The sequence below is a fragment of the Drosophila virilis genome, chromosome 3 (assembly GCF_030788295.1).
Source record: "Drosophila virilis strain 15010-1051.87 chromosome 3, Dvir_AGI_RSII-ME, whole genome shotgun sequence".
Lineage (NCBI taxonomy): Eukaryota > Metazoa > Arthropoda > Insecta > Diptera > Drosophilidae > Drosophila > Drosophila virilis.
The window spans coordinates 23,647,043-23,668,787 of record NC_091545.1 but is presented as its reverse complement, the minus strand read 5'-3'; the positions used below and the strand labels follow the sequence as shown (position 1 = coordinate 23,668,787).

The window sequence follows — 21,745 nt, the reverse complement described above, 5'->3', positions numbered from 1 at the left end:
GGCGCGCACTACCGATGCAAAAGTTGCCCCTCCCGCTCCTTATCCCTCTTTCTGCTCTTGTTCTCGTCCTGGAGTGATGAAGTAATGAAAGTGTGCGCGTTGGCGAAAGAAAAATTACAATTCACGAGCGCAGCGCAGTTATGAACTTTTTGACGTGCTAAATAATGCACAGGAAAGTGCCTGCTGGGTGCTGCTGGCCAGGGGCCAGGGGCCAGGGGGTTCAGGATTCGGGTGCAGGAGCGTATGGCACTTCTTCATTAACTCTGGCGGACGCCTGATGATGATGAATTTTATATAAAATGCTTAAATACCTGCAATTTAACTTTTGTCCGTGCCCCTTTACCCCTGTCCAGACAAAAAACATTTCAATATGCAACAGCGCGTGTTTCTTTTAATTTAAATTGACTTCACTTGGACTCCCAGCGGACTTTAAGCGACAGAAACTAATCAAAAAGCTATAAAAAAGTTTTTTTCCCAGAGCATTTTGGTTTTAGTGACTGGAATAGAACAGAACTCTTAGGGGATATGCTTTGGTTTTATAATCGAAATTGATAGTCTGTTATTATTTTTTATAGCGGCGATTCTGATTTTCTGCATGATATAGTTTATACTTAAACTCCTAATCTCTATCTAATTTTAGATTTACGGTGGAATAGCTGAAATGAGATGCATGTGGAAATCTTAGTTTAAGAACGGCGAATAAGGAGCGATTAAAATTAATCCAATTCTTCTAAGCAAATCTGCAAATCTGTGAGTGGTGATTACAAAATTTCAAAAGGATGGAGAGACAATTTTCTTACAATTAAAAAAAAAACTTCTGCTTCGCACATCTGCTTTGAATGTGATAGGAGAACAACGGATCATTAAAGGTCGAGGAGACCCACTGCTGTTATGCTAAAAGGATATTAAACAATTTTCGAAATTTTTCGTAAAAAGTGAGTGGGTACCAGAGGATCCCTAACGAAACGGCTAAGTAAAGTCTATGGAATCTCTAAAGGAACAGAAGAAACACAAACTATATCGTATCTTAAAATAAATTAACTTATTAGGCGCTAAACTGCTTTCAAAGTTAGTGGAGACCAGCGGAATTCTAAACGACGAGGAGATACCAATTGCATCCTGTAAGGAGAGCGGCTCATCTCTAGAGAACAAGGCGACACACCGATTATATGGTAAAGTTACTTTACAATCATTTAAATGTTTCTTCTTAAAATGCATCAATTTATTCAATGCAGATAGGAAACGAAAGTGATTGGAAACCAGAGAAACTCTAAACGACCGAGCGATTTGCATAATCAGCCTTTTGTCATCTATATATGTACATATACTCCAAGAGAATGTCCATGTAAGTTGCCATCCTGTCTCAATCTCATGTGCATGCTATCATATTGCCCTTTGTTAATTACGCTGGATGCATTCCAAATGGACGTCAAATACGTATCTATATGTTTAAGCTAGCAACAGTGGTTGGCTCTCAGTGCACTTAGCCAGACTGTCATTCCGACTGCATACACATAATTAATTAACGGCTGACAGCGCTACCAAACAGATCCCATGTCCGTATACCCCAGTCTTTCGCTTGCTCTACGCCCTTTAACTAACAGAAATGTCAAAAATGCAAGTGACAAGTGTGAAAAAAGGACCAGCACAAGAAGAAAAACGACACACGGCCAGGCGAAAGAAAAACAAAAGCCATGCCAGGAGACAAACACACACACACATGAGACAGCTGGCCTTGGGTTTGGGTTTATTTGGGTTGCTGGGTTGGTTGAGAGCGTTTGTGGGTGTGTTGTCTGCTTGAAGACGTCGCGCATTCGTGCGCTGCAAAATAAATTGAAATTTTAAAATGTATGAAATTAATTTTTGGCGCACGCTGCGAGTCGCTTCAACGCTTCCAGCGCCATCGCCTCGTCATGCTGATGATATCACATGATTATTTATCTTTTACGCACACTTAGACAGCAGTCGACACATATGCAAAACGGCAGCAAGGATGTGCGTGCCTTGGTACTCTGGTCTTCGTCCTGGGCCTGACACTTGCCAACACTTTGTCAACTTTTTAGTATGTTGTCAGCTTTTTTTTGTCTTAGACCCAACGCGTTTTGTCTTTTAAAGCCATTTGTCAAACACTTTACATGACGTCATCTGCAAACGATGGCTGCCACTGTTGCTAAATATATCCTTAATAAGAAGGGTATCTTAGGATATGTCGAGTACGTGTACATTTTCTCTTTGAGTATCGGTCAGCAGATATCCCAACATGAAGGCCCAGCTCAAATACAAAATTATAATACCCTGCTTGTCGTAGAGTTTTGCCATCTACTCCTTATCTTAATACAGGGTATAAATGATTCGAGGTGTTGACAGGCTATCGAACTCTTGTTAGCTTACGCTTGTTATCTGGCCCCAAAGTATCTTGTCTGTTGTGCAAAATTTACATATAGATTAGCAAAAGGATTGCAAGTCCGTGTGCCAGCAGCAGGCCACAATATGGTAGAATGAGTGACACTTGATGGGCCTCTGGATGCACTTTGGAAAATGGCTAACCATCATCGAATATGAGTTTCTCTATGTGCAATGGCATGGGCATGGGCATGGGCATGGGCATGGTCGTGGGCATGATGTCTGCAATGCATAAGTGGAAATCATTAAGTGCCGAGCGCATCTTGTAAACTGATGCGTAATCCTCTCGGCCCAACCCTTGGTCAATTGTTTTCCGTTCGGACAGGCTGGTGCGCATTGTTGCCATTTCCGTTGGTTCTCCGGGCCAGGTCGTCCTGCTACTCGTCCTGTTGCTGGCCTCTTCATTGTGAACGCGTAAATCCCCTGACAACACTTTGCCTTCCACGTTATACAAAGAAAATTTTTGCAAAAAGCAGTCGAACAATCCTTGAACAATGCATGAAATAATTGCACAGCACAGTGAAAGTGTGTGTTTGTATATGTGTATCTGTGAGCGTGTGTTGTTGTTGTTGTTGTTGTTGCTGGAAAGTTGTGGTCCTTATAGAGCTGGGCACACAATGAACTTGTTGTTACTGACTGTGAGCTGAACTGGCATTGGCTGATGGGCATTAAAACGCGGATGATGAGGCTTAAGTAGTTACACACAGCGGCACAATTGGGACTCTTTAGGTCTCGAGCCGAGGGGCTCAAGTGTTGCGTAGCATATGTGGAGTAAGGGATATTGCATGAACATAGCTTGGCTCTGTTGGGGTAAAGTTGTAAGTAAAGAACATTTCTTGATATTGCAAATTATAAACCATGCTTCATGGTGTCCATCAATAAACGCAATGTTCATTGTGGCAACAGCAAATTGAAAGCTGATGAATACGCATATACACATCTGTCTCAAAATCAATTCACTAGGCAACCAGAGAGATAATAAATGTAAAGCTTTAATTTCATGAAATATGTATAGCACACATAACATGTGGTTTTTCTATATGCTGAGTTATTTAAATAGTAGAAAAACTTTTAAATCGCTTATAAATCAAATTTAAGAAGCACAATTCCCAGCTCTTCTGTTTTGTTAGGATCTCTATGAGAAAACTTAGCTAAGGCATCATAAGCTGACTAATTATTTCTTGCATATATATTCTTTAAGGCACTTTTTTATAAAAGCAATTATAATTATTCAATATATTCCGTGCGGCTTCTATTACTTTCTGAGCACATCTCGTTTAAGATCTGGTCTCGTTAACAGATTTCTCTCCTTGCTTGAATCGACTAAGACTTTCATTAAAACTCTTCAAATTTCGAAATGCCAATGAATATTCAATGCGAAATATCTACTTCTCACCTTAACACCAAAACCTCTGACTCCAACCACTGTGCAAAGCACATTAAGAGCAACAAATGCAATATGAAACAGACAGAGCAATAACAAAAGCAACATAACCAACCAACAGAAGACAGCATCATTAACATAAAATTTTATGTTTATGGCAATGATGAAAAGTCTATACAAATGCGGCAACGGCTGTCCAAAATAAATAATTACCATAAACAGCAGCCGGGCGGTGGGAGTGGTGGGGCCAGAAGAATCCCTAGCAGGCCGAGTCGGGAGTGGAGAAGTTCATGTCGGCAGCCGCAACATTTTGTGTGACAATCAGGCTCGAACCGTGTCCCTGTGCCAGCACAGGATTGAGTATTCAACTGTGGACCTGAGAGGGTAGTCAATGCCATTGGCATTTATCAATTGCCTGAGCAACGCCGACCACCGGTTCGTAGATAGGCTCGTGGGCAGTGTGGGTGGCGCGTGTTGTTTTAACATTGGCATTCTTGTAATTACGTTTATACTCTTCATTCCGCTGTTAATTCAAATTTACGTTAATGGAAAATCATTACGCACAAATGTGTAAAGTGCACTTTTGGATTTCATTGCCGTCGTGTGTGGCAGCTTTTCATATGCTGAGCGCACTTTTATTGCATTTTCCCTGGCGCTACGCAAATAACTGCCAACTTGGCTGCTGCAAATTTTTAATGAGCTTCAAGTGCATTTAACAGCTGCGGCAGCTGCTTATTGCTGATAAGCAGCGTTGCAAGTTGCAAGTTGCAAGCGGCAGTCAGCTAGTTTGGGCGCAGATTAAACTCTTCAGTTAATGTGGAGTTGCAGCAGGTGGGATATATTGATATGGTAAATTGTGCAGAAGAAATTATAGCTGATGAATAAATAATGAATGCATCTTTAAAGCCAAAAGCTGACTTTAAGACATTCTCCCATTTGCAGGCATAACCTTTTTGCCTTTGTACACACAACTCTCTGCACATTTAATCAATACCCAACGTCCTTGACAGCTTTGTTATAGCCAGCATAAAAAGCACGTGCTATCAACTGTGTCAAAATCAAATGCTTAGAGCCGCCCACGCAGCAACCCAGTAGGGAGCGCGCCCTAAACGATTTTCACTGTCAAGGCCGCACGCACAAAAAGGAAAATTGAAGGGACGCTCGTTGCCGGCCGGCGTGTCCTTGAAACAAATTCAGCAAAGCTTTGGAGAAGGCAAATTTGCTATGTGCCATTTACCACACAAATGGCAGCCACTTAGCCTTGGCACTGACATTGAAACTTGGAGCGCCCCTAGCAACAAGCAACAAGCGGCAAAAAGCTCGTTTGGCATTTTTATATATACGATTTTTTTGTGCCGAGGGTATTGTTGATTTGTTGTGCAGTTTGCAAGGCAGTTGCAATCAGATATGCAAATACTATATATAAATATCTTTCCGATCATAAAGAAAAGCAAAATGGATAATATGTTATCAAGTGAGTTACAATTCATAAATTGTTGGTCGGTTCGAAACTAAATTATATCAAACGAAAATAAGTTCTGAATATGTGAGCTCTAAGCTATTTGACAAGACTTGCAACAATCTATATCCTGTTAGAAGTTTTTAAGATATACTTAAAATCAGACATTTTTAAAATATACTTTAACAAGTGTATTAAATCTTCGGCATACGCTGACAATATTTCCTTCCTCTTTTTAAATTGTAACAAGTCGAAATGCCATTTGTTTTAGTGTGTGGACTGCAAACTAGCAGGAAGTGGTTTATCATAATGGATGAGCCAACACTCTGTAACATGGGGGACATCAAGGCCAGCGGAAAATGTTTGCTGGAGCCGGAACAGTTTGTTTCAAGGCTAAACTCGGATTCCCGTTGGTTTGAATGGGTGTGTATTAAGCGGGCCAAGTTGAAGGTTTGGGAGCTCCAAGCTTAAATGGTAAGAGTAACGAGTTGAAAAAACGTTGAAATGGGTGTGAAGTTGAAGAAGGTTGAATGGGATCTCCCTAAACTTTCATGTTAAGCATTTAACAAGGCGAGTTGAGGGACGTCTTAGCTAAGTTAGGGTTTACTAAAATCAATAGGATGAAATAGGGTATTTATAAGAACTTAAATACTTGCATGACATCATTTTTTGTTTAATAATAAATTATTTTGAGTACAACATAGATTTTTCCATATTCATAAGCCAAAGAGGAAATTGCAAGCAACTAACAATTGTTGATTCACAAGCATAGAAATTACTCACAAGCATTCGAAATCAATTCGAACTTCGAATATATTCCCCTCATTTGAGTGCTTGCCCTGACAAGCCCGTAGAGCACCATGTGAAAGATGCCCCTTATTCGAAAATCGCGCTAACCACCCTCCCTTTGACGTTACTTTACGTCTAACGTAAGCGAACGTAACGTAATACGCTCTGTCGCAAGAGAGCTGCTTTCTGTTTGCTCGCTCTCGCGTTCTCTCTGGCTTATTCTCTCGCGAAAGGTAACAGAGCCAAAGCCCAGCCGTGACTGTGACTTTTTTGGGGTGGCAATCGAACTGCGTCCGGCACCGTCAGAGTTTGTGGTGTGAGTGGCTGTGGTTGGTGGTTCAATTGGTTGGTTGTTGGCATAAACAAAGCACACACACTCCATCCACACATCGCTGACTGTGTGTGTCTGTGTGCACGGGGGGGTGACATTTGCCCGAGCGAGCGCCGTGTTGCTTCCTAGGAAGCACGAGAGCCGCTGTCGCCGTCGCCGTCGTCGTCGTCGTCGTTGCTGCCCGGCGTAGCTATTTTATAAAAGTGACTGCGGCAAGGATATTTACAGTCAGTCCACGCAGAACCTTGGAAAAGGCAGCAACAGACGCAAAAGCAGCTCGTATACGGCATATTGTGTTAACGTATTTTCCATGCACGTAAAAACCAAAAGCTAAAATCGCAAAGTTTCCGTTTTGGCGCCAAATCAGAAATGTTTTGGTGAAAACTGACAGAAGTGTTAATTTTCTGAAGACTTCAATTAAAGTGCTTTGCAAATAGACAACAAGTGCAATAAGTGAGATTTTTCAGTTTTTTGATAAATCAAAAAAAAAAAAAAAAAAAACAAGACAATGGCAATTGCTTACTTTATACCCGATCAGGCGCAACTGTTGGCCAGAAGCAGGCAACAAAGTGCGCAACAAGCTGCAGGCAGCGTCGGCTCCCGTCCAGCGAATCCCAGGCAGAACGAGTCCCGACAACAGCAGCAGCATCGGCAGCAACAACAACAACAACGACAACGACAACATCGCGCCGGCAATACACAATTTCGCGCCAACATATCGGTGCCGCTGGGACGCGAACAGGGTGCCATGTCCATGTCGGAGTTCGGCTGCTGGGAGCTGTTGGCCCAAATCTTTTGCTATGCCTTGCGCCTCTACAGCTACAATCCCGCACAGCGCAGGCCGACGGTCATTCAAATCTCGTTTGAGATCAGCAGCAACACAAGCGATGCAGATGCAAATATAGAAGATGCAGATGGAGTTGGAGATGTGACTGATGCGACTGCGAAGCGACGGGAGTAGATATTTGATAAGGAGACGCTAAGACTACACACAACTGACTATTGTACAGTTATTTTGGTGGCAGCTCAATCAAAGCGCATTGTGATTTTTTGGGATTATGGAGTTTGAAGATGGTTGAGAGGAGTTTGTAAAGTTGAAAGTGCTAACGAAATGTATTTTATATTTCTGTATTTAAACGATTTTTAAGAAAATTCAAAATTTGTCATCGATTTGCTGAAAGTGATATAATATTTTATTGGTACTTTTTGGTGTCAAATTTTTGTAGTAAACTCTGCCAGAAGGCAAGGCCGAGAGAGATAGAAAGAGAGAGAGAGGAATAGCTGAGCAGTGAGCATTTTGTAAGCCTAAGTTTCAGATGTAAAAGGTTTCGGGTTGTAAAAGTTGGTTCAAATAGGCGTAGCTGCAGGACTCGTTCATTTACAAATTTTCATTTAAAACCAAAAACCTAAAATATAGCCATTTAACTAATTAGAATCTGTGTCTACAACTAAACAGTCAAAACAACACTAAACACTATCATATATACAAAAAAGTACATATGCCACACATATTACTAAGTATATGCAACTATGTATGTCAAATTTTAGCATTTCTACTAGCGTAAAATATAAATGTACCCCACATAAAAGTCAAATACTAAATTATGATATTCTTACTGAACCAACAAAATGTAACAAATGAAATACAACAAAGACAACAACTACATTGTACAAAATAGTTTCTAAGCAGACAATTTTTATATATACAAAGAATAACAAATGAAAACGAAAAAAAGAAAAAAAACAGAAAATGGGTGTCAATAAACTGCAACAAATTACGAAAAAAACAAAATCCGCCGAACCGCAAAAAAAAAACTCAACAGTAAAACAAAGTAAAAAACTCACGAAAGCAAAAAAAAAATAAATAAATAAAATACAAATTTCATAATTTAAGCAATTTTGATACAATTACAAGAAACAAAATCTTAAGCATATTTTACGATTATTATTATTGACTTTAGCAAAATTACAAACGATATTATTTCTGTTTTTTTTTTTTTGGGCATTTTGTGTACGCAGCAAAAAAAATTGTAATCAAATGTAAAAAGCTTGCAACAAATTTCGTAAGCAAATTACACAACTTTTTTATAAGACATTCAAAAATAAATACAATTTTATAAAAAAAAAACCAATTTAACCGAAACAAAATTTGTTTTCAATTTAAGTTATAGAAAACATTAAATGTGTTTTTCTCTAGCTTTTCGGGATAAAAATCTTTACAGGATTTTAATTTTATTTTTGAGATGATATCAGAATTGTCTAAATTAAATGGTCTTTTATTTTATTAAAAGGTAATGATTTTTTCGACAATTCTTTATTGAAATTTATATGATATAAAACAAGTTTATTTTATTTTTCCGATAATTGTTGAATTTATTCTGTGCATTTCTTACAAGTCCGAATATCTTTCTTAACTATAGGCAATTAATTTTGGTCGTCTACAAATCGATACTGATCTAACAATAAACACTTGTGGTATCTGCTGGAACTAGTTTGTTTGGCACGTTGAGTAGGGCAGCCCGTGCAGAGCGTGCATAGCGTGTCCGTTTCCTAAACCGTAAAACTCGCTCTGCTGGGTGCCACACACATCGGGAAATAGCCCGCCGACATCATAATTGTCGCCGTGTAACGGCGATTCTGCACCATAGAAAGGACTTGATTTATGCATAGCTTCAGGCATATGTAAGTCCATAAGAGTTCCATTTGGGAAATGATTAAAATTATTGCCCCTTCCACCCGAAAATGAAAAGTCACCGCTATAACCATTCATGTTGTGGAAGGGACAATCATTTAACTGATCTGGATTCATCATTCCATGATAAGAAATCAATGAAGGGTCTGAATAAAATGTCTGTGCACTTTGATTTGTATTGTGTAGACCATCATATTCATGACCTCCCAAAGATGAAGCTATATTAGGCACTGGGTCGTAGCCAACCATTCCAGCAGTATTACGATCTATATTTAAGTTATTCGTTATATTGCCTAGATTGGTATACTGAAACTCTGGCTGATTTGGGTCACAGCAGCAAGAGTCGACTGCATAATTTTGCCTAGCTGCCTCTTTGCTAGTAGTTGGACAGTCACAGAAGTCCGATTCACAATTTCCAGTAAAAGCGTGGGATGGAGCATAGTTACAGTAGCTGAAGGCACCTTCGTTGCACTTGTCAAGATGATTCTGCTCATAGCTGGCGTTTTGTCTTCGGTCTGTGTGAATAATTTAATCAGTTTGGAAATCTTCATAAAAATCAATACAAAATTACTTACATTTATTAGTACAGAAATTGGAATGTTTGTAACTAAAACATTATAAATTCAACACATAAATTAAGAAATTTATTTTTATAATATATCCACTTACTCCACCACATTCACATCTGTGTATACACCAGTTGGTGGAAGCGCGGTATATACGGTTCCATTAGAATTTTCTTCCATGTCACCTTGCATATTGGACAACGTTCGAAGGTTCACATCCTCAGTTCTCTCCCTAGCATCCATCCCTTCGCTCTCTAGATCATTCTAGGAATTACGAAATAGATATAATAAGCCTACTTTCAAATTCAACTATTTATCAATGTTTGCTTTGATTTTTGCAAACCAATCTTTAGCTTAATATAGATATGGTTAAGGCTGTCTTAATGCCGTAGGATCATAAGTTTCCTTATTAAATGGAATGTTTAATCATGACTCACGAGCTCCGTTAGTTTCTCCTAAATATATACTATTCTATATTGTAAGATTTTATTTGAGAGTTTTTGTTTTCCATAAAAACTTTTAATGTAAAAGCTTATTATGGGACCTCTAATGGGATTTATCATGAAATCTATATGTACAAAGCACACATTTCTATTAAAGACTTAGTTTTTCTCAAGTAAAACAAATCTCACCTTTGTTTGACGTCTGAAAATGTCTTGCCCAGGCGGTGCATTAACCCTTCGCCAGCCGAGTCAACCCTATCGCCCACATGCCATAAGGGCAACCATTTACCGATGCTTATCGTCAAAACCAATATGTCACCTTGAAGGGAAAACAATTTTTTGGCACAACATATTTCTGTGGTGTCATGCCACAAGTTGCGGCAAGGGTTAAATTAAAAGGTTACGCTGCTTAAAAGCAACCGCACAAAAAAAAGAGCAAGAGCAAAGAAAAACAGAGTTAACTGGGAAATGCTCGAGTCATCAGGGTCGCGCACCCCCTAGAGCAGAGTCGTACCCCAAATGTAACATCTGTGACAAATGATCGACGCTCGCTGATAACTTGGACAGTCAAAATTTTTGTACAATAATTATGCAAACATTTCGGGTCGCTAATTTGCCGCATTATCTTAATTTAAATCGCGCAAAAGCGCACTGAACATATTTAATTGTCGTGACATGACAACAAGCGACCTGGAAATTAGGGTCCTTCGGTTGACCCGCGGCCCATTTACTATTGCCGGTTAGGGTTAAGCGCTCAGTTTTTTTTTTTTAAGTAACCTTTTCGTTTTTCGCGTGTGGCTTGATTTTTGGCAACGATAAGCAACTCGGAAATTGTAGGGTATGCAAATGTTGCCACTTTTTGTCGCGTGTTATGCTCGTGTATGGGATTGAATTTTCAGCGCCGGCAATTATGCTGGGAATGTGTGAGGCAATTAATGATAAAATATTTGTAGTTAATTGTGAAACACATGTTCGAGGCCAACTTCAAATGAACACAACAAGTAATGTGTGCTTATGCTCAGAACTTTTAGATGTTAATATTCTGCTCGAAAAAACTCTTAATGTAATTTTTAGCTAATCGAAGAGACGAAGTTGTGGTGGCTACTTGGTGGGAAAATATTTTCTACTTAGAGATATTATAGAAATAAAATCCTTCTAAGAAGAGTCAACAAATTATTTGAGTCTGGAGGATGAGCATTAGACGAAGAAGACGATAATAAATCTTAGATCACAATATAGTACATAATTATCTTGGCTTATGTACAATAAGATTATAGAATGAGTGTGTTATTAAAGAAAAATATGATATTTCAAAAGTTTAAGTAATTCCGAGTAAACGAATAAATTCATTGTCCTGTTGCGAGTGTGCATGTTAATAAGTGAAAACAATGGATTGTAATAATGGGTTTATTGCCCGTGGAAATGAGTCACAATCAGCTCCAACTAAGTCGTAGCGGAACTTCGCATGCACTTTAAGTCAAAAGCTAATTACAAGCAGGTCTATTGATTTTTTTTCTTGTTTGTTTGGAAAGTACACTAACCCAGGCACCAGGCACCAGGCACATGTACGCCCCCGAGTCACAGCAGTGACCCAGTTTCTTGACTTAAGCAAACAACGCCCCCAACGCAAATTGACGCAAAAACTGAAAGTGGAGCAAAAGTGAAACGCAATATGACCACAAACGAAGTTCTACTAGATGCTGATACTTGCAGTTAGACACATAAGTAAGTCGGAAAAGGCAAATCAAATATCAAAGGCGGAAAAACTCAACTGGCAATGAAGCTCAATGGCTTTCTGTCGAGTTGGATTTGGGTAGATTGGGCTGTCGGTAGGTGGGACCGAGTTAATTGTTTGTAGTGCTTTGAAACGAAGGCTTCTTCAGATTGCTGGATTGACATTTAGTGCTCAAACCTTATCGTTTCATTAATCTTGTGATTCATTGCCCAGGTTCAGACTATTTCCCTGCGTTTAAACGTGTGTCAACACCCACAAAACCGCAGGCGGTCCCAGAATGAAAGAGAGAAAAAAATAACAACTTTTATATGCGTTTTCTACAAAATGCATTTGTAAAAAGTCTCCAAGTGTTTGGCCAAACAAAATTAATGATTTATTTATGTCTTGCACTGGAGGCAACACCTTAAATTAGCTGAAAATAACCCAGGGTATATCGTCAATGCTTTATGAGTGCCCATAAAAAAAGTCATTGGTAGACGGCAACTGGTGCCAGGAATATGATTAATTACCGCCCCCTTCCCCCCAAACAGTCGAACGCATGTTGCAGTTGCACTTTGTATGTTGCTCCCAAAAATTTGTTGCCACATTCAACAATTGCGCTTCATTATCGGCGTTTGGCCAGTGACCAGCAGGCAACAGCCAGCGACCATCAACTGCAACAGCAACTGCAACGGCAAAGGCAGCGGCAGAGACAGTCAATTACTGACCAGTTGCCATAGACTGTCTGTCTGTTTTTCCCATTTTCTCAATTTTCATCGTTCGGCTCTCGTTTCTCGGGTGTTGTTGTCAATGTCCTGCTGCGCTATTATTTGTCTTGTGTCAGTGAGCTGGGCTCAGCTCTTGGGCACGTAGCCCTCCTGACCGTGTATAAATTGCTTTACGGCACTTTTGGGTCATTAACGAAATTGAAAATGCTTGACAAAGAGTTGAGTTGAGTTCAGTTCAGTTGAGTTTGAGTGTGAGTTAATATAAGTTCAGCTGAGCTCAGTTCATTGCGGCTGTTAGCTGGTGGCCCCGCCATTATATCAATGCCACCTATTTTGGTAGTTGGCTAATCATTAGACACCAACAGTGCTGGCACAGTGTGGGACTTGGAAGCTAAAAATACTAATAATAATGATCATTATTATATATATAAAATGTTTTCTAGTTTGAGCGTTGGACTAACAAGCAGCAGATCGCCGGCTGAAATCAAGCAACATATTTTAAAATAAATATTGGATTTTTACGGCAGTACGGGTTCTAAGTTTTGTTAAGACACAAGGAATATTTTAAAATCATAGACACATAGTAGGAACTTTAGCTGCTTTTGATGTATAATAAGTGTATAGGTACAAGTTGCATACTCTTGAACTAACTATTTTAATAGCATCAGCTGCTCTGACCTCTGGCTATATCAATGCTAAATTAATACATTAGCCTGGGACTCGAACCAGTAACTATTTAAACTTGATTCTATTCTATCAACCAGCAAGTTTTCATGCATCACACAGCATTGATTTATTTGCAGCTTATAATGATTACATTTTCGACAAGTCCTCGTCTATTTTTTATTGAATATGTTAAATCAACTGCTTAGTTATTCATTTCTGCCTCAGTCCCTTTATGACAGGCATGGAGAATGGCATTTAGTGAGTTCTTCCCAGGCTGCTCGCTGCTGACATTGATTAAGTAGCACTCATTGACCTATGTCCAAGCACATTTATTGACAAGCTGACTTTTATTTGCATAACCGGCAGCCCGCCCCACCATTCCGCCGGTCATCTCTTTGATCTGCGCGAGACGAGCGACGCGTGTCAGTAGCATGCAAATTGGCCACACCCTTCACATGTCAATAAGGCGTCCCAATGCCAATGCCAATGCCAATGCATATTAATAGATATATTGATAACAGCAAATCGATTTGCACGGCCCAGGCACAAAAAATTAATAAATTTGCCCAATGTGACATAATTAAGTAGCCCAGCGGAGCGCATGGATGGACGACGACTGACCAGCTGACCAGTTGACCATTGTCCTCCATCAACATTATCATGCACATAATAATGAAGTGTAAATACTCGTACATATAATCGGCTTTCAATACTCGAACGGGCAAACAAAGGTTCCTTCGGTGCCAATTGTTTCACATTGGAAAAAAGTCACGTGCCTGCTAATCCGTGCAGTGAAAGTTGTCTGCCCCTCTGCCGCTGCCGCTGTCGCTGTGTTATCCCTGCTCGTCGAGAGTGCCCGCAATTTGTTACGCTTTGATTTCAGTTGCCTCGAGTGAAAGGCGAACGCGTAAATCTCACACATGAGCTCATGACTGCCTGCTGCCTGCCCGTCGTCATCCTCAATCTCGCTCTCATTCTGATTCCCATTCTCATGTTTTGGTCCCTTTCTTATTGTCGTATTATTGTGGACAGCATTACCTACTTGAAGTAGCGCTGATTAAATTATCTCTAGGGTTAAAAGTGAGCCACGCTCGTGACGTAATTGTTAATAATGTCAGTATGTGTGTGTGTGTCTCTCTTTCTTGGGTGGCTTACTGGGCGTGTGTGCGACTCGATGAAGTTATTAAATGTTTGGGCACGATCGGCAAAGGGTTATGCAATTCACTTTCAAAGTATAGGGTAATTGAGAGAGGCAAAATAAAATAATATAATATATTGAAAAGCATTGACCGCATTAATGACCTTTAATCTGAGCTTGTATGGCAATTATTTTACTAGGTCTAGCTAGGTCTGACAATCTAGTAAACAAGATTCAATGAATCAGAAAGAAAGCTGTTTATCTTCCCGTTCTAGAAACCCAAACTTCCATTAAAAAACGCAGCGGGCATGGGAGGAAAAGTACCAAAATACTGCTCGGTGGCTGTGATAAAAACTAAACCAAGGATTATCTAAACACAAGCTACAACTTACTTCAGCTTTCTAAGGGGTTCTGCTGAGAGCAAACAAATTCCAGAGCATATTTTGGAGTATTGTCTGGGACAATAGTCAGACCTTTCCAGTATGAGAGATGAAAGGTTTGAAGCCGGGGAAAATAAATGCAATTAAATTTATTTTCAAGTGAGAGACGGAAAGGGCCCAAATGTCCGCAGTGTATGGAGTTGAATACCTGAATACTTAAACACAATCTAACTTCTCAGGCTTAACTTTTCCGCCTTGTAAAATTAATTAAGCAACGTCCATTTTTGAAGCAATAAGGTTTGCAACAATCGATTGTAAGATTATCATTCTAGTTAATTCTCAACATCAGCTTTCTCACGCTACTCAAGTTGCAATCCTTTTAACACACTTCCACTACATAAATTCCACAGTAGCTCTTGTTAGTTTATGGCCTTAAGTATGGACCCTTTTTTTTTTAAATGGCAACAACTGTGTTGGGCGTTGCAAATAACGTCAAATTACACACACCAACTGTTTGTAGGGTTAGGCAGCGGCATCGTATTTACAGAAATTTGCAAACAATATTGATTTCAAAACGATCAAAATAAAAATTAATCAATGCACTTAAAAATGCTCGAGACATAAGTGCCAATTGTTACGCACAATGCGAGAGGCAACAATTTAAAAAAATATATATATGCATATAAAAAAAAAAGGGTACCCAAGGAATTCAATGATGTGGAAATGTCATTGGTTGCCGGCAGAGGAAAAGAGAGAAGGTTTTCCTTAAATCCATGCCCGAACCCTTTGTGACTTTAAAGCACTTGAAAAGTCGACTAATTTATAACTTATGACCGAGTTGGTGCGGCGCGCATAAAAAACAATTTTCCATGCCACTACAAAGCGGAGCAAAAGCCAAAATTTGACATGAGTAGCGGCCGTTTAGCCGTCACCCTCTAAGCCCGTCACCCGTAACCCGTAACCCGTAACCCTTTCCCGCAACATACACACAAATCCGTATCGTACACACATGTGACTGTGTGTGCGAGTGTGTATGTGTGTGTGTGTATGTGCACTCTCCACATGTCAGCAAGCGAATTAATCGAAGAGAAATGATTTATTTAGCGCTTGGACGCAACGCTTCAGTGGCCAGTCGCGGTTCGCTTGGAAGGGTTGCCCAACCCTTCCCGAAAGAAACTGTGCACCCAAATCAAATTTAAACTGTTTTCAAAACTGCATTCAAAGAAGGATCGACGCTGCTCATTGATGGGCATTTATTGGCTCTACCCACTTTACCCGAGTCAAACAAAACGACCAAAACAACCCCCACTCCTAAGTCTCAGAACCAAAAACTTATATCAATTGCATATTGGGTTGTTTTCAGCATATTTTTTTTTACTGTGTGAAATTCGCACTGCATTTCGACTCGTTTCTGTTTTTTTATTATTTTCTATAAATTTCACACTGCATTTTTATGGTTTCGCGTCTTTCAAAATATTTATGACGGCGCGTTTTTGATATGTTTTCTTATGGATTCTTTTTTTTGCTTTTTGCCCGTTTATTTTATTGTTTTGATATATATTTTGGAACTCGGATTTGACACATGCATTTTGATGGATTTCAAAAGGGGCCGCGTGTTAAATTTGCAGTAAATTTGCAGCAATTAATAAAACACAAAACCATAAAAAAATACAAAATATTGAGGAAATTGTGAGAATATTTCGCACAACAGCTGCGAAAGAAAAACGAAAGAGAAGCGAGGGTTTGCTTTAGGGAATACCTAAGGGGACGACTTCCGTGAAAATAGTTTGGGTCTTTAAGATACAACAAAAAAATCTTAGCTTTTAACGATTCCAATTGGGGTAGTGTTGTGTACTGCAGGCAGCAAATGGCACAAGTTTTAGTTGGCTGGCTGGAAAATCAGTTTCATTTTATAAAAATTGTAAAAATAGCTAAATTCATCAAGGTAGAGTCGATGTCTATTTTATATAGACTTTTTCAAATTCAATAAATTTATTACATTTTCAGCTGGGCTATGCTTTTTTAAAAAACTGTAACTCTTTCGGTCATGTCAACCCTTATTAGCGTGTTGCATGCAACTTAATTTGTGGCACTAGGTAGGTTCAGTACTGTGGCATTCGGTACTTTGAAGCGTAACCGATGGAAGCTACTACGTGCCGCAACAAGAGCCCGAAAATGGCATTTTAAAGAATCAATTGAGCGACACTAATTGAAAGTGAGTCGAGATCGGATTTTATCGGCGGCGTCGGTGGCTGAAAAATTGATTTTGACATTTATTTAGGCGCTTGCCGTGCATTGTGACAAAATCTGACCCCTGGCAAAGGCGCAACGAATTGCAATTGGATTGTCAGTCTGGCTGATAAATTGGCTCCAGGACTGGACAGAGGACGAGGAGTGGGCATGGATTGTGTTTATGATTTCCGCTGCTGTATACTTTGTATAATTTGCCTTGCGGCCAAAACTACTTTAAATAGGCCTAATGACATCCGTTCTAGTTGGCGCAATGGCTCGGAGTGTCGCCTTTCAAATGTGGGTAGCCTTTTATTGTTTTCCACATCCTAATCAGAGATAGTCCATTGTCAGTGAAGCAAACAGGATGTGTGTTTGTGTGCGGTTAAGGGTTGTCCGATACCACCGGGCACTGACCGAGGGGCTCCCCACATGTTGTTTGATGTCCATGGCGCTGTTGTTATCAGTTTTTATAGCGGCAGCGATCAAAATTTACGATAAATGCTTTAAATTTTATACACCTAAGCACAAAAAGTTGGTCTTTGTTTTGTTAAGTGAGCATGTCCAACTTGATTTGTTAGAGATCATAAATTTACGGCTTGAAAATAGAGTAGATGACATCTCATGTGTGTCATATGTGAAGGAGTTGTTGTGGGGGTTGCTTTTCCCTGGCCCTAAGGGAAAATCTGCACCTGCGTTCCGAGAGGGTTTCACTTCCATTCATATGAACACATAAGTTAATGAGCAAAAGCTTTTTGATTTCTCATGCCCAGACCCAAGCTATTTGTTAGCAATTATATGCGAGTAGATTGCCCAAAAAGAATTTCAATGCGATTTCCGAAAGACCAGGCCAATTCAAAAACAATCATCAATCTCTGTCTACAACTGTTAAAAGCGCATGCATTTAAATTAGACATTTAAGCCACTGACTGAAGCTCAAAAGGGAAATTGCCCCCAAACCAAAGCCAAGTGTCAAAAGCATGTGGGTAGCTTACGTTCTTCCCTTCTACCAATTTTTCCACCTCCCTTTCTTCACCATAACGCTCCTGGTGTGATTTTTATGCCAACAAGCTACAAAATAAAAATGCTGTCGATACCTTCAGGAACAGACGCGGAACTCGCCCAGGAAACGCTTAATAGGATTTTCCACAATTTTTACTATTTTGCTGCGGCAGCTACTGGTTACTGGTTGCCACACACCGTCAAACTGTTTTTTTTTTTGCTTTTTTTTCCATTCGACTTTTCTTTTTACTATTCTTTTTTTTTTAATTTTCCAAATATTTTGCCTTTTACAAGGGTTAGAAAAATGCCAGCGCACCCTTTTTCGCTGTCGCATTGAAAATTCTTGTGCACTTTTTTGCCATTCGCTTTGTTTTGTGTGAATATTCAGGATATGGTTATTCGTTTTTCGGATGTTTTGTTATTCCTGTTTGGTTTCATGCATCGCATAACATTAAAATTCAGATTTTGATTGATCATCCAGAGTGAAACGGGGCAAACCCCATGCGATGATGATGAGAATGTTGCCAAGTTGTTGCGCTTGTTTTCACTTTAATGGTTGTTCGACAACATACTGCCAAAAATGTGCACTCCAAATCTTGATAGATGCGGATTAGCCAATAAATAACGAATGAAATTAGATTCTTTAAGTTTATGCTAATACTTTGCAATCGCATAATTTACTGCCAGCTGCTCGTCACGCTAGCCAAACTTTCCCAGGCAAATTTTAAAGGCACTGCCAAATCAAAGGCATTTTCGATAACACAGTCGACTCCTTTTTGCTGTAACCAAAAAAAAAAAGCAGGAAAAAATGTTGTGCCCCACGGTGGCCATTTAAATATTCATGAATTTTCGCGCCGGTTAAAGCGCAATCCATGAAGATGGTTCGAAATTCGATTAACGACAATGCATATTGATGGAATAATTGAGCAATTCTAATGAGCCACAATAGCAGCAACAAATTGCAGTTGCCTTCCCACCCCAGGATAAAAAGAAAAACAAAAATGATTGTGAATTGCCAAACCGAACCACAATATTTGCATTTGATTGACAACAAAGTTAATTGAGTGTGGAGCTGGGAGAAAACCGACAATTTGCATATAGCCAAAAAAAAAAAAAAAAAAAGTGAAAACAAACATTTATTATATCTAACTATGATAGGTTGTTGTTTGGTTTTTATTTTTCTACCACGACCCTAAGCAGTGTGAAGCTTGTGACTGATGGAGTTGAGTTTCTTTGGGCCTAAATGTCATTTCAATGAATTTATAATTGGAAATGATGTGATTTTTCAAAACAGCTTTACTTGAAAAAATTGAATTTGCATATTATTTCGTACCTGCGATCCTATGGTTGCGTTTAATTAATGATTTTATGCAAAGTTTTTTCTTATTTTATGCATATATGAGAAGGCTGCTTTTTTAACTGTTTTCTGGTTGGAATACATCATTAATCAGGACTTTAAGTAGCCGCCTTGTTGTCGTTGTTGCTGCTGAACTCATTAACCCTTTTGTTCGCAGCTGACATTTCAAGAAAAAATAGCAACAAAAGTAACTTATATAAATATTTGCATTGCTACCGTTTTGACTTTTGTCTCATTGCACACACACACACACACACACACAGAGAGAGAGAGAAACGCACATCCATTTGGAACACGTGAGAATTTTAGAAAACGACGCAAAAGGCTTGTCGCGAAATCCTTATTAATGATCTCGTTGGTGTCACGAAACCTTTGAGACTTTTAATTAGTTGGCATTTGACTTTTGTCGCACAGCTGCCTTGCCCGGGGTTCATCTGTTCTGGGCCAACCCGCTGTGCACTTTCACTGAAATCTGTTGCAAGGATCTCAGCTTTTTCTAGCTGTACATACATATATATCAACTGAATTCTTATTGCTATCGCTATCTCGATGCACATTAAGTCAATAAGTGGGCAATAATACAAGCTACACGTTGCCCCGTCGGGCATGTCTTCGCTAGAATTATGCCATATTTTGTAAATTGCTAAAAAGTTGCCAAAGTGCTGAGCATAAGAAGCATAAGAACGTAGAAAAATTGCAACAATAAACAACAATGTGAGGTACATTATGTCAGGCATAAGAATTATGGTCGATTGGGCGCGATAAGCCATGAATTATGGGAACAAAATCAGCGGGCTGCAAACAAAAAACACAATAAGCGAGGGGGCCGGAAACTCAAAAAAACACATTTCGTTTAATATTCTACTGTCGAAGATAGAAGTGGTCATATATTATCGAAAACATAGTAAGGAAGAAAATAAAATATACTTGATAATTTAAGAAAGTTTATAATAGTAAATATATTATTAACATCAATCTTCAGTTGCCAGCTTACTGCAGCTGGCTTTTTCACCCAAATCTTTCGTCGTTAAATAATCGTAAAACAATCCTCGGCGTTCTCTTCTATTCTGTTGACATGTTTAATTCCCAACTCCCTTCAAAACTATCAGGAATAATCGCCCTTTACAAATATATCTAATGCATAGTGAAGAACTATAATATATAAACTATAAACTATAATACTTAAGTTACTTCACTTAAGAGTTCAATGAGATAGCTCACTCTGATCATTTATGAGCAGCAAGATAATATCCTTTTTAACGTTTTCGTAAGATCTTAATCAGTTTCAATTCCGATATACTAGCAAATATTTTAATATGTTGAAAACAGACAACTCATCCTTTTGGCTAATAACTTTTGATTACTAAGTAGAAATGAAAATGTTACACTTACAAAATATTAATAAAAAGTCTCATAATGCGGGCACAATACAACACTTTTATTTCGGGTTAAGCTTAACCCCATCTGGCCTCAACCCCAGCCAAGAGCCAAGAGTCACGCAAAAGTCAAAGCCAATAAGAAAATCATAATTAATTGTTTCGTAATTCGGTTGTATGTCTAAACATCATTAATATCTATAAGATTTGACAATGTGCAAAGGCAGCTACCAGTGTCTAACCCACCACTGGACTCAGGACCCGCATAATACCTCGCGGCATCAAAGCCAATTTCAATTAAACGCGCGGATTAAAACAAGGCCCATGTTTCGCACTTCGTCTCACAGACAAATTGGTTTTGTTTATTCTTTTTTTTTTTTAGGCCATCGTAATGTAAGAATATTCGCTTTATGCATATGAAATAGTAACGCGGCATCATTAATAAAAATCATAATAAAGGCGTGGCGAATGACGTCACGTTTTTGTGATTAGCAGAGACAGGATGGAAAGGATTGCCGCCTAGTCTGGCAATTGTTGTGTGTGTGGGCTGTAATGAGTTTTCCTCTTTTTGTCTAATCCATCGCGATGGTCTAAATGCAAGGCGTCTTATGCTTGAGTGAGCTAGGGAAGTGTGACAAATTTAATTAATTAAAGAGCGACCACACAAAAGTATCATTTGTCTTAAAAGAAATTTGTCATTTAAAAAACATAGATCGAAATTAATTAAAATATAACTATGAAGACCAACTCTGATAAGAGCCAAAACCTAGTATAAGTTGTTAAAGCTTTGTACTTAAAAGTATTTAATCAATTTGAAAATTTATTTTTAGAAATTTGATTTCAATAATTACATTTCAGTTTGACAGATGTCTTATTATCACAAAAACTAACCACAATTTTTTGATTTCAAAGTACAGGCATTTGTTCGATTTGCATAAATTAGAACGCCTGTGCACTTTTTGTGCGACATTTTTCCAACTCATTAAGTCGTATTCGAAAGTACACTTGAGAGCTGCTTCAGTTCGAAAATGCAACTTAATTAAGTCAAAACTCTGGGAGCATGAAATTATATTTAATGAACCAAAAAT

At 38.9% G+C, this 21,745-nt stretch overlaps 3 protein-coding genes across 10 annotated transcripts in view; 2 read left to right on the top strand and 1 right to left on the bottom strand.

Annotated features, from left to right (window-relative positions):
• Positions 1 to 21,745, top strand: part of hid (head involution defective) — a 207,097-nt gene that overhangs the window by 54,259 nt on the left and 131,093 nt on the right. For 5 of the 8 annotated variants that reach the window (XM_032434372.2, XM_070207862.1, XM_032434376.2 and 2 more), the window contains 2 exons: positions 641 to 1,172; positions 1,236 to 1,345. The gene's annotated coding sequence lies outside the window, so the exon portion shown is untranslated. The remainder of the gene's footprint in view (positions 1 to 640; positions 1,173 to 1,235; positions 1,346 to 21,745) is intronic. The other 3 variants (XM_032434374.2, XM_032434373.2, XM_032434375.2) reach the window with 3 other exon arrangements.
• grim lies at positions 6,570 to 8,227 on the top strand. The gene has a single exon (XM_032434377.2). The coding sequence runs from the start codon at positions 6,875 to 6,877 to the stop codon at positions 7,325 to 7,327; it is 453 nt and encodes a 150-aa protein (XP_032290268.1). The 5' UTR covers positions 6,570 to 6,874; the 3' UTR covers positions 7,328 to 8,227.
• On the bottom strand, positions 8,716 to 9,938 carry LOC26531143 (uncharacterized). The gene is made up of 3 exons (XM_015176214.3): positions 9,728 to 9,938; positions 9,634 to 9,665; positions 8,716 to 9,573 (listed from the first exon to the last, which is right to left on the bottom strand). Exons 1-3 carry the CDS (start codon positions 9,865 to 9,867, stop codon positions 8,855 to 8,857), a joined length of 891 nt encoding a protein of 296 aa, XP_015031700.1. The 5' UTR covers positions 9,868 to 9,938; the 3' UTR covers positions 8,716 to 8,854.

What these genes read in the sequence shown, in the direction of transcription:
- LOC26531143 (XM_015176214.3), bottom strand. Translation starts at nt 9,867, where the DNA reads ATGGATGCTAGGGAGAGAACTGAGGATGTGAACCTTCGAACGTTGTCC. An exon ending in ACAGATGTGAATGTGGTGGA is followed by an intron (nt 9,666 to 9,727) that starts GTAAGTGGATAT and finishes ATAATGTTTTAG; the next exon opens with TTACAAACATTCCAATTTCT. An exon ending in CAATTTCTGTACTAATAAAT is followed by an intron (nt 9,574 to 9,633) that starts GTAAGTAATTTT and finishes TTATTCACACAG; the next exon opens with ACCGAAGACAAAACGCCAGC.
- grim (XM_032434377.2), top strand. Translation starts at nt 6,875, where the DNA reads ATGGCAATTGCTTACTTTATACCCGATCAGGCGCAACTGTTGGCCAGA.